The following is a 13,261-nucleotide window of genomic DNA, read 5'->3' as shown; positions in this document are numbered from 1 at the left end:
TATTTGTGGCAAAGACTTAGATCATAATCGGCTAAGGAGCTCAGCAAGACTCAGGACACACACACACACACACACACACATGCAATAAAGCATATAGCTATGAACAGAATTGCCAGGAAACCAAACTTTGAATTGAGTTGAATTCTATCTCAGGCAGAAAGGAGCGTTTGAAGTTAGGAAAGATTCCTCTCATGACCTCTTCGAGACAGAATGCTAAATAAAATGTTATTTTAACGTACTGGTTGTCCGTGCACTTGGTACTTTTTGGCGGTAGGAATGTGAGACAATATATCTACAGGAAAGTATAATTACATCAAGTTTTCAAAGCTCTGGTGATACACTCAGATTTCTATGACCTGAAGCATGTGCAGAACCGTGTAAACACGTGCACGAGCTCGGCAAGTATGCGTGTGTCTGGTGCTTGTGTTTTTATACACCAGATGAAGGCAATATGAAAGTACTATCAGCACTTTGAACAGGTTATGTAATTATACTTTCCTGTAGATATATTGTCTCACATTCCTATCACCAAAAAGGACCTGACAGACAACCGGTAAAGTACTTTAAAATGTAATTTTATTCAACATTCTGGCTCGTTGAGGTCATGAGAGGAAATGTTCCTGATTCAAAAGCAATTTTCTAGCCTGACGTAGAATTCAATGCAATCCTACACCGGGTTTTCAGGCAATGAAGAGGATTGTGTGTGTGTGTTTACTTTGAATGTTGAACTAGACTTGAACATTTGAGAATATAAAATGAATCATAATATTATTTGATAGGTATTCGGAACATGATTGTGAATCTACCCTGACTGTCAACCACCACCAACTTGTGTGCTTTTACTCATAACCAACTACGAATTCCCTCTTGTGTTGTCACGCCCCGCCAACTTGGCATCAGGGAGGATTCAGGGAGGATTCAGATTGCGGATCTTGGCTGGATGTTTCGCAGGAGGATAGCTAGCACGGAGAGGAGGGGACAGTAACTTCAGCACCCACCCGGGGGTAAACAGCGACAAGGCCACCCAAGTGCGGCACACTAATCGTTTTAGTCAGAACTAGGTGCTTTTCAGTTTTAACAGTTGTCGATGTTTGTAGATATTTTGCCCAATGATTGTCACGTTAGTAAGGAGGAGGTGAATTCTCGCCGCCGCCATCTTTGGAAACTGATTGGGAGGAGTGGAGAACTTCGTTGGCTGACTGGTTTATTAAACCCAGCTATTGGTAGTTATTTTCAGGGCCTCGACTGGCCTTACGTTGTACACACATTACACTTGTTTTTCGGGTTGACCAAACACAACGAGTCGGCATCGTACCAACCTGGAAAAGGCTAGCTAACAAAACTCCAATCTGTGCTCCACCTCCAGACAGTTTGTTGCGCCCTTCCTTGCCTTGTTGGACATTTGCTTCCTGTTATTCTACCTGAACCTGGCCTCTGACAGGTAAGTGTCCAGTGTGCATTCAAGCCAACTTCTGCTGGTGAGAAATGTGTTTATCTGGATAACTTGCCGTCTAGCTAGGCTTCTTCGGTAGCCAACTTGATCAGCTGGTTAGACAACATCATTAAATACTGTAGTTAGTTTACGACGTGGATGGTTAGTGTTAGCTCGATGACATCCAACGAGCTAACTTTAGTCAGAGAGGAATGTTTTGCTGTAACGTTTGTGAATTGGGGAATGATAACTAGCTACATGGCTAACTAGCTACATGGCTAACCGTTGATAAGCTTATGAAGCGAAGGTCTCCTTTTTAAACTTGTAAACAATTCAATGGCAGCTAACTGACAAGACAGATTGTCAAATGCTGGGAAGGACGTGGCTAGGCTAGTTAACGTTCGTCCAGCGATAAATGCTGGCTTTGTAACAACTAACGTCTGCTGTTTTACTAGCCAGATGGCTAACTAGCGAATCCTCTCCGAATGTAGACAGGTAGTTTTGATGTGACACTCCCTGGTGTGTTTTTTCCTCACTGTAAATCATGGCTGAGGCGATCAGAAACACAGCAGTAGCTTCACGACCAAATGTCAACCACTCCAGTCTAAACTGTGAACTGAATATAGCACTAGTAATGTCCTAAGTGTTGCTAGGTTTAATGTTTACAGTCAGCAAACAAGCAATTTGACTAATCTATTGTCGTTTCGGGTATTGTCTTTCTTGGTACGCCTGCATTCAATTCCTGGCGGTTGCTGGCTTGTTTGTGGGCAGTGACGCGGAGTCACATTCCTAATTTCTGTGTTGACATTGCGTTACATTCTTTCTCGGCCTTGACTATCTATGCCTGTTCGCCAGCATTGCACACTCCAGATGGTGACAAACTGTATTTAATGGAAAACAGCTCTAAATAACGATTGATTTTGTTAGACAATGGTATTTGTTAGACAATGACATCCTAAATGTAAGTTGGCAACAACTCCCCATCACACCCGTCCTACACATTAAGGTTGGAGGTGTTGGGAATGACAAAGCAAGAACACTTTTTCCCCTGTTAACAATGCACACCTTTTGCATTGATTTAACAACATTGCTTTCAAACACTTGGCTTTCTAGGAGTTTGAATGTACAGTAGGCTATATCACAACCAGAGATATAAGGTAGCTATCCACAGACTGTCCTCACATCTGCACTCAATGATTTGAAGTTTCGTCCATCACTCGACCAGTGAGAGTTTAAATAAAACTGTATTTGTCACATGCGCCGAATACAACAGTGAAATGCTTACTTACAAGCCCTTAACCAACAATGCAGTTTTAACAATGCCAACAATACCAACAATGCAGGGGCACCGGTTAGTCGAGGTAATTGAGGTAATATGTACATGTAGGTAGAGTTATTAAAGTAACTATTCATAGATAATAAACAGAGAGTAGCAGCAGTGTAAAAGGGGGAGGGAGGGGGGCAATACACATAGTCTGGGTAGCCATTTGATTAGCTGTTCAGGCTTGGGTGTAGAAGCTGTTGAGAAGCCTTTTGGACCTAGACTTGGCGCTCCAATACTGCTTGCTGTGTGGTAGCAGAGAGAACAGTCTACGACTAGGGTGGCTGGAGTCTTCGACAGTTTTTAGAACTTTCCTCTGACATCGCCTGGTATAGAGGTCCTGGATGGCAGAAAGCTTGGCTCCAGTGATTTACCGGGCCGTATGCACTACCCTCTGTAGTGCCTTGCGGTCAGAGGCCAAGCAGTTGCCATACCAGGCGGGGATGCAACCAGTCAGGATGCTCTTGATGGAGTTTAGCTACAAGGGTAAGTAGCGTCATAGTTTAGCAACAGTTGAAGACGGAAGTTTACATACACCTTAGCCAAATACATTTAAACTCAGTTTTTCACAATTCCTGACATTTAATCCTAGTAAAAAGACCCTGTCTTAGGTCAGTTAGGATCACCACTTTTTAAGAATGTGAAATGTCAGAATAATAGTAGAGTGATTTATTTCAGATCTTATTTCTTTCATCACATTCCCAGTGGGTCAGAAGTTTACATACACTCAATTAGTATTTTGTAGCATTGCCTTTAAATGGTTTAACTTGGGTCAAACGTTTTGGGTAGCCTTCCACAAGCTTCCCACAATAAGTTGGGTGAATTTTGGCCCATTCCTCCTGACAGAGCTGGTTTAAATGAGTCAGGTTTGTAGGCCTCCTTGATCGCACATGCTTTTTCAGTTCTGCCCACACATTTTCTATGGGATTGAGGTCAGGGCTTTGTGATGGCCACTCCAATACCTTGACGACGTTGGCCTTAAGCCATTTTGCAACAGCTTTGGAAGTATGCGTGGGGTCATTGTCCATCTGGAAGACCCATTTGCGACCAAGCTTTAACTTCCTGACTGCTGTCTTGAGATGTTGCTTCAATTTATCCACATAATTTTCCTGCCTCATGATGCCGTCTATTTTGTGAAGTGCACCAGTCCCTCCTGCAGCAAAGCACCCCCACAACATGATGCTGCCACCCTCGTGCTTCACGGTTAGGATGTTGTCCTTTGGCTTGCAAGCCCTCCCCCTTTTTCCTCCAAATATAACGATGGTCATTATGGCCAAACGGTTCTATTTGTGTTTCATCAGGCCAGAGAATATTTCTCAAAAAAGCACAATGTGTCCCCATGTGCAGTTGCAAACCATAGTCTGGCTTTTTTATGGTGGTTTTGGAGCAGTGGCTTCGGCCTTGCTGAGCGGCCTTTCAGGTTATGTCGATATAGGACTTGTTTTACTGTGGATATAGATACTTTTGTACCTGTTTCCTCTAGTATCTTCACAAGGTCCTTTGCTGCTGTTCTGGGATTGATTTTCACTTTTCAAACCAAAGTACGTTCATCTCTAGGAGACAGAACGCGTCTCCTTCCTGAGCGGTATGACGGCTGCGTGGTCCCATGGTGTTTGTGCTTGCATACTATTGTTTGTACAGATGAATGTGGTACCTTCAGGTGTTTGGAAATTGCTCCCAAGGATGAACCAGACTTTTTTGGCTGATTTCTTTTGATTTTCCCATGATGTCAAGCAAAGAAGCACTGCGTTTGAAATTGGCCTTGAAATGCATCCACGTGTACACCTCCAATTGACTCAAACGATGTCAATTAGCCTATCAGAAGCTTCTAAAGCCATGATGTCATTTTCTGGAATTTTCCAATCGGTTTAAAGGTACAGTCAACTTAGTGTATGTAACTTCTGACCTACTGGAATTGTGATATAGTGAATAAAAGTGAACTAACCTGTCTGTAAACAATTATTGTAAAAATGACTTGTGTCATGCACGAAGTAGATGTCCTAAACGACTTGCCAAAACTATAGTTTGTTAACAAGAATTTTGTGGAGTGGTTGAAAAACTATTTTTAATGACTCCAACCTAAGTGTATTTTAACTTCTGACTTTAACTGCTCTTAGTTGAGCTTCGTGGGTAGGTAGTGTCTTAGTTGAGCTACATGGGTAGGTAGCGTCTCAGTTGAGCTACGTGGGTAGGTAGCGTCTCAGTTGAGCTACGTGGGTAGGTAGCGTCTCAGTTGAGCTACGTGGGTAGGTAGCGTCTCAGTTGAGCTACGTGGGTAGGTAGCGTCTCAGTTGAGCTACGTGGGTAGGTAGCGTCTCAGTTGAGCTACGTGGGTAGGTAGCGTCTCAGTTGAGCTACGTGGGTAGGTGGCATCTCAGTTGAGCTACGTGGGTAGCTGGCGTCTCAGTTGAGCTACCTGGGTAGCTAGCGTCTCAGTTGAGCTACCTGGGTAGCTAGCGTCTCAGTTGAGCTACCTGGGTAGCTAGCGTAACAGCCTGTTAATGTTTGTGTTCTACTATGTGTTATAACAGCTTCAGGCCTGGTCACTGTTGCCACTACACTACTGGTCACTACACTGACAGTACTGTAGTCTTTAGGATTTCTGCATCTCCCTGGAAAAAGCAATCAGAGAGGGAGTAATGTAAAGCCTGTTCTCTCGGCCCGCCACACAGTACAGTCCACAGGATCAGTGTTGCTATCCTGACCTCCCCCAACCCGCTCTATACCAGCCGCCACCTGACAACCCACCGTAGCAGCAGCCTCTGTCCCAGTAAAACACTGGCATGCTCAGAAACACCCTCTCAGCTATCTAGAAAAAAAACCTCTCAGCCAGCCAGTCCACCCCAGGACACATACAGTGACCCTGGGTACATTTTCAACAACCACCAACTCAGATTGTTCTGAAATAGTTTGTGGTTAGAAACAGATAAGATTAGCATTCCTTCAAAATGTATTTTGTTGACCTAAATAGTTTGATCTCTGAGAAATAATGCTAATTGATTGCATCCAAATTGGCCATTTTTAAATGATTTGTGTTCATATAATATTCAATAAATATAGTACCTAACAACTGATTTTGGCTCACGAGTGGTGCTGCGGTCTAAGGCACTGCATCTCAGTGCTAGAGGCGTCACAACCAGACCCTGGTTCGTTTCCAGGCTGTTTCACAACCGGCCGTGATGCACAATTGTCCCAGCGTCGTTAGGGTTTGGCCAGGGTGTCATTGTAAATAAGATTATTTTTTTCTTAACTGACTCTGCCTAGTTAAATAATAAATACATTTCAACCAAACTTTATTCTGACAGTGAGTTAGATGTGAGGAATCCAAAGGAATGGTAAAAAGCCAACCACGGCCCCATGCCAATCCCACCCCAACAACCAGAATACAGTATCACTTCTCAGTAAATAGTATCAGTGTCTGATATGTAGTATGTAATGTGAATTTGGTGATGTTTTTCCACCCTGTTCAGTTAAATGAATCATTGATACGGCTGTATTGGTACATGTAGCGAACCGTTTGATACTGGGACCTCGGTTCTGTCCGCACTGTGAACCCCACCTACATGTACAGATTACCTCAACTAGCCTGTACCCCTGCACACTGACTCGGTACCGAGTATATAGCCTCGTTATTCTTATTGTGATACTTTTTATTATGACTTTTTATTTTAGCCTACTTGGTAAATATTTTTTTGTACTGCACTGTTGGTTAAGGGCTTGTAAGTAAGCATTTCACTGTCAAGTCTACACTTGTTGTATTTGGCGAATGTTGCAAATAAAGTTTGATTTTAATTTGTATGCCATTGCCTTGTGAGTAAATCTGAGCTGAAATTTCAAATCCGTTACCAAATTCGTTCAGCCATTTCACAATTTCTTTTGTTTTTATTTAAACATTTTGATCATTTGTGTACTTTTTGACATTTGACTGGATTGTTTGGAGCTAGTAACATACGCATTTCAGAGGTCTCCCGAGTGGCGCAGCGGTCTAAGGAATGCAGTGCAAGCTGCGTTACTACATATCCTGGTTTGATACTGGGCTGTGTCGCAGCCGGCCACGACCGGGAGACCCATGACGCGACGCACCATTGGCCCAGCGTTGTCCGGGTTAGGGGAGGGTTAGGCCGTCCCGGGATGTCCCATCGCGCTCTAGCGACTCCTGTGGCGGGCTGGGCACATGCTCGCTGACACGGTCGACCAGTTGTACGGTGTTTCCTCCGACACATTGGTGCGTCTGGCTTCCGGGTTAAGTGGGCAGTGTGTCAAGAAGCAGTGCGGCTTGGTTGGGTTGTGTTTCGGAGGATGAGCGGCTCTCGACCTTCGCCTCTCCAGAGTCCGTAGGGGAGTTGCAACGATGAGACAAGACTGTAACTACCAATTTGGATTCCACGAAATTGGGGAATAAAAATAAAAAAAAGAAACAAGCATTTCATTGCACCCTATTTAACGTTGCTGTGTACGACCAATAAACTTTGATTTGACTAGTGATGTGGTAGCATAGTGAGAGTTATGCTAAACACTGGCTTTATCCTAATGACAGAGGAGCTTGTGTGTGTGTGTGTGTGTGTGTGTGTGTGTGTGTGTGTGTGTGTGAGAGAAGGGCTAAATCCTCGTACGTTTGTCTCTACTGTGACTGTGTCCATGGACTGTGTTTTATGCACTGATTCAGGCCAGAACTGCTGTGTTGATTGGTTGACAGCGTTTGCTCTCTAGGCCTACTTTCTCTGTTCACGGGGTGTGAATCATAGTATGTTGATTGGTCAGTTGTCTTTTTACTCTCTGGGTTCATGCTGTACACACTGTAAAACCTATTGTTCTACTTAGAAAACTGAGGCAACTATTTACTATGAGCTTTTTGAATTTCCAACATGAGCATTAAAAAAAAAAAATAAGTATGATATACCTACCATTTTAGTGTTTTACAAGCACTAATATATTAGGTACAGCATCATTATTTTTGTTGTTGCTTGGATCCAACTTCATTTGATCAATTCAAGAAGTGTTATTATACATTTAGATTGACCTGATTAGTTACTTTCAGTGAACTTGTCTTAATGTTGAACATTTCCCGTTTCAACCCCCTTTAGCAGGGATTGATGAGCACGGTGCTCATTCCACTAGCAGTAACTGGGGTTAGAACTGTAAGCATTGCCTCTGTCATTGAAAGTGGTGCGCATGACCTTAGTGATGGTGGGAATGGGTCGTCTCAACGTTGAACGTCAATCTGTCCGACGGTTTTGATATGACTTCATCGTGATCCATAACACCTCGTACCACAACAAACTGCCTAACACTAATGTGTAAATATACTTTTCTTTCTTCAAATAGATCCTTTTTTTTTTTGATGGCAGAAATATTGTTTCATATTTACCATATACTAAATAATATGTGTGAAATTTTGATTTTACAATGGACCATTATCATGCACCTGTCTGGAAACAGGGTCAGGAGGAAAAATACATGACCATCTATGCTCTTAAATAGTGAATGGAGGACGCTTTTCCCGTGGTTTATTTTCATGCCAGGCAGATTGTTTATATTTACAACAGGAGTATAACCTGTGTGCTTAATATCAGGAAAGTTGAAAAATAAATCTAATGGGCCTAACTTATAGAAAGCTGATGGGATTCTCCTCTTTTTAATCAAGGCTGTCACTCTGTTCTCACGCAATTGCAAAGCCTATAGAAATGTTGCGCAACATGAGCTCATGGGCTCTCATGATGTGTTTTTTTGATAAGATTTATTATTGCATTTGCATTGACGTTAGAGTGATTAGAGGGACAATAGTGTGCTGAGTACCAGGCAGTTAGCAAGTTTGGTAGGCTACTAATGACCATCAGCAGCATCAGAGCTTGAAGAAGACTAGTTACCGTGACTATGTGGTCATGTGGAATTTGACTGCCTTCATGACTCATGGCTGGCGGTAATACGGTCAGAGTAACAGCCCCTGTAGTGTGTATGGCCCAGTACATCTCTGGGGCTGAGTGCCCTGCCATCCAGGACCTCTATACCAGGCGGTGTGAGAGGATAGGCCTAAAAATTGTCATAGACTCCAGCCACTCAAGTCATAGACTGTTCTCTCCTACCGCACGACAAGCGTGGAACCAACAGAATCCTGAACGGCTTCTAACCCCTAGCCAAAAAGACTGCTAAATAGTTCATCTGGATAGCTGTTTGGTTAACTATTTAACAATCCGCTTTGACTCATTACATATGCTGTTGTTACTGTTATTATCTATCCTGTTGCCTAGTCACTTTATTCCTACATACACCATCGTTCAAAAGATTGGGGTCACTTTAGAAATGTCCTTGTTTTTGAAAGAAAAGCATTTTTTTTTGTCCATTTGAAATAACATCAAATTGATCAGAAATACAGTGTAGACATTGTTAATGTTGTAAATGACTATTGTAGCTGGAAACAGTTGAGGACTTGTGAGGCGTCTGTTTCCCAAACTAGACACTCTAATGTACTTGTCCTCTTGCTCAGTTGTGCACCGGGGCCTCCCACTCTTTCTATTCTGGTTAGAGCCAGTTTGCACTGTTCTGTGAAGGGAGTAGTCCACAGCGTTGTAGGAGATCTTCAGTGTCTTTGCAATTTATCGCATAGAATAGCCTTCATTTCTCAGAACAAGAATAGACTGACGAGTGTCAGAAGAAAGTTATTTGTTTCTGGCCATTTTGAGCCTCTAATCGAACACACAAATGCTGATGCTCCAGATACTCAACTAGTCTAAAGAAGGACAGTTTTATTGCTTCTTTAATAAGAACAACCTTTTTCAGCTGTGCTAACATAATTGCAAAAGGTTTTAAAAATGATCAATTAGCCTGTTAAAATGACAAACTTGGATTAGCTAACACAACGTGTCATTGGAACACAGAAGTGATGGTTGCTGATAATGGACCTCCTGTACGCCTATGTAGATATTCCATTAAAAATCAGACATATCCTGCACCAATAGTCATTTACAACACTGTCTACACTGTATATCTGATTAATTTGATTTTTGTGTGTGAATTCAATTTAAGAGCTTTATTGGCATGGGAAACATGTTTACATTGCCAAAGCTAGTGAAATAGATCATAAACAAATAACACTCACAGAAGTTCCAAAAAGAATAAAGACTCTCTGAAAATCTCTCTCCTCTTTCTCTCACTCCTCTCTTTTTTTCTTTCTTTCTTATATATATATATTTATCTCCCTAACCCATAATGGTGTGTGCTTTATTGAGAGCTCTGCTGTCTTGATTTGCACATCAGAGGCTAATGTTTCAGTCCCAGAAGCAATCCGTGCACACACACTTATCAATACGTCACTTAATGACGCGCGCACACACACACACACACACGGAATCCCTCACTGCACTCTGACCCCACTTCTCTCTCTCATTAAGGCAATAGCCTAGTTTAATCCTGGATGTTAAATCAATGATCAATCCACTTGATGTTTGTGCGTCTGCTCGCCCAGGCCAGTAGTTTAAAGATCTACATGATGTTTGTGCGTCTGCTCGCCCAGGCCAGTAGTGTCCAGTAAATTTACCAGGTGTAATTTAATGTAGTGAGTTTAGAACAATTTAATGACCAACTCATCAATCTACCACAACTTTCCCCTAGCCTCGCAGTCGTTTTGATTCGATAAAATTAAATTACATTTTACTGCATAAGACCACTCCCATTTATTTAATTTATTTAACCTTTATTTAACCAGGAAGGGCTCAGAGAGTGCCCTGGCCAAGATGGGCAGCACCAAGTCATTACAAAAAAATTAGACAGACAACATGAAAAACTACAAGTAATCCAGTAAAAACCATTGAAATCAGAAGAGTATAAAACAGCAAATTAAAAACATTGACAGGTCAGGGAATCAGCCTCAAAATCCTTCATCAATGATTTAAAAACACCAATCGGGACAAGTTCTTCCAGTTGAAAAGTATTTTGTAAGGTGATCCAAGACGATGGCGCAGAGTACATAAAAGCCCTTTTACCAAATTCTGTTCAGACATTTGGAACAGTTAGCAGGATAAAGTCCAGCGAACGAAGAGAGTACCCACCACATTTCTGAACAATAAAAATGCACAAATAAACAGGTAGTAAAAACCAAAATGTCTTTGTAAATAAAATAATTCTATGGACACTCCCACGCTGTGCACAATAGGCTGGGGATGAGGTTAATCCGAGTGAGAGGCCATGTTTGATCCGATGTTTCTCCAGCGGAGTAACAAAGCTGTTCCCGTCTCATATTCTTCCTACTTCCTCTTCCCCCTCCCTCCAGGTGCCCATGCTCCGGCCCCTCTGGCTCCTCCCCACTGGCAGATGAGTTGTCAGCTGCTCTGGCGTAGACCCAGCTGCGCTCCAACGGCCAGATAGTCTGCTGGCCCCTCCTCCTTTCCCTGCCCTGCCGGGAGACAGCAAACTACATTACCCAGCATGCCCTCCACTGTGCGGGCGGGCAGTCTGAAGGACCCGGATGTAGCCGAGCTGTTCTTCAAGGAAGACCCTGAGAAACTGTTCTCTGACCTCAGAGAGATAGGTCATGGCAGCTTTGGAGCAGTCTACTTTGTATGTACACACTCAAACATGCACAACACACACACTCAAACATGCACAACACACACACTCAAACATGCACAACACACACACTCAAACATCACTCAAACATGCAAACACACACACACTGATTCCTGTGCTGTAATAGTCCCGCTGTTCCACCTGTGTTCTCTCTGTGTCTAAGGCCTGTGTGTTTACTTTGTCTGTGTTATAAGGCCTGTGTTCGTGTTGTCTGCCTGTGTATGTTCCGTGTCTAAGGCCTGTGTGTTCTGTGTCTTAAGGCGCGGGATGTGCGAACTACCGAGGTGGTGGCCATCAAGAAGATGTCCTACAACGGGAAACAGTCCAATGAGGTGAGACCGACTGCTACACACACACACACACACACACACACACACGCACTCCCGACAGGTGAGAGCGACTGCTACACACACACACGCACTCCCGATAGGTGAGAGCGACTGCTACACACACACACGCACCCCCGATAGGTGAGAGCGACTGCTACACACACACACACACTCCCCCGATAGGTGAGAGCGACTGCTACACACACACACACACACACTCTCCCCGATAGGTGAGAGCGACTGCTACACACACACACACTCCCCGATAGGTGAGACCGACTGCTACACCCCACCCCCTGTCTTCCTTTAGAAAGTTTATTTCAACAGAAACACATTTCAGACGGCACACACACACACACACACACACTCTCCGATAGAAATATGTGAGCTGAACACATTATCTCCAAGGTCACCCCACGGCTCTCATACACTTTCACTTTCGCCTCGCTCTCCTCGTAATTTCAGATTAGCTGTAATCAGATTACACCTAATCTGTGTAGGAAGAAAAGCACCCCAGTAGACAGACAGACAGACACCATTCCGGTTGTGTGTCACGTATGAGAACATACCCTTAGTGGAGACTTACAGAATTCTGTATATTTTGTGTTCATTCAGAGTGATCAAAGTAGTCACTCTGCACCCATCTCATTTCCCCAGTTGGTTGAACCAATAAATCATTTGTAGTTTCACCATGTCTCCACAGAAATATATTATGTCTTTCTTTATATGGCTTTATTCTCTTTTTTTATTCTCTTTTTACACTCTCTCTTTCTCTCACTCTTTCTTTGTTTTTAATGATGCAGCATTTGGGCCAATACAGGTATTTAAAAAAATAAAATAAAACAATATCTCTCTCAGAAATGGCAGGACATCATAAAAGAGGTGAAGTTTCTCCAGAGGATTCAACATCCCAACAGCATAGAGTACAAGGGCTGCTACCTACGAGAACACACAGCATGGGTAAGACACACACAGTGGAGTATGGAGGGCTACTACCTATGAAACCCAGAAAAACACACCCTCTCACACATTTTGAGGTTAAAACTCCCACTGAGATGTTTCAGTAACCTTACCTTCAGGTGTATATCCATGGACCTGTTTTCTTCCTGGATGTGTTCTGTGTGTTTAGCTGGTGATGGAGTACTGTCTGGGCTCCGCTTCTGATGTTCTAGAAGGTAAAACATTCTAGAAACATTAACCTTCCTTTTTGTGTTGTACTACATCGTGGTCAATTTAGACTGTGTTTGACACAATGTGTCTTTTTACACATTTTTAGCAAATGTTTTCTAAAATATCCTCTCTCACTCATCCTGTAGTTCATAAAAATCCCCTTCAGGAAATGGAGATCGCTGCCATTACCCATGGAGCTTTGCAGGGGTTGGCCTACCTTCACTCCCACAACATGATTCACAGGTGAGACAGAGGAGAATTCAGGAACAAGATTACACCTACTGACCCAGTGGTACTTGTCCATAATGAGATTACACCTACTGACCCAGTGGTACTTGTCCATAATGAGATTACACCTACTGACCCAGTGGTACTTGTCCATAATGAGATTACACCTACTGACCCAGTGGTACTTGTCCATAATGAGATTACACCTACTGACCCAGT

General features: G+C 43.0%; 1 protein-coding gene across 1 annotated transcript in view; it reads left to right on the top strand.

The window, feature by feature from the left end:
- The first annotated feature begins 895 nt into the window (after window positions 1-895).
- Window positions 896-13,261, top strand: part of LOC112231438 (serine/threonine-protein kinase TAO1) — a 47,846-nt gene continuing 35,480 nt past the window's right edge. Inside the window, 6 exon segments of the mRNA XM_024398189.2 lie at window positions 896-1,441; window positions 11,020-11,306; window positions 11,576-11,647; window positions 12,503-12,604; window positions 12,774-12,819; window positions 12,961-13,057. Coding sequence (XP_024253957.2) covers window positions 11,175-11,306; window positions 11,576-11,647; window positions 12,503-12,604; window positions 12,774-12,819; window positions 12,961-13,057 — 449 coding nt within the window. The 5' untranslated portion in view covers window positions 896-1,441; window positions 11,020-11,174.

The sequence above is a fragment of the Oncorhynchus tshawytscha genome, linkage group LG33 (genome assembly GCF_018296145.1).
Source record: "Oncorhynchus tshawytscha isolate Ot180627B linkage group LG33, Otsh_v2.0, whole genome shotgun sequence".
NCBI lineage: Eukaryota > Metazoa > Chordata > Actinopteri > Salmoniformes > Salmonidae > Oncorhynchus > Oncorhynchus tshawytscha.
The sequence above is the reverse complement of the archived record's forward strand: the minus strand, read 5'-3'. Positions and strand labels throughout refer to the sequence as shown.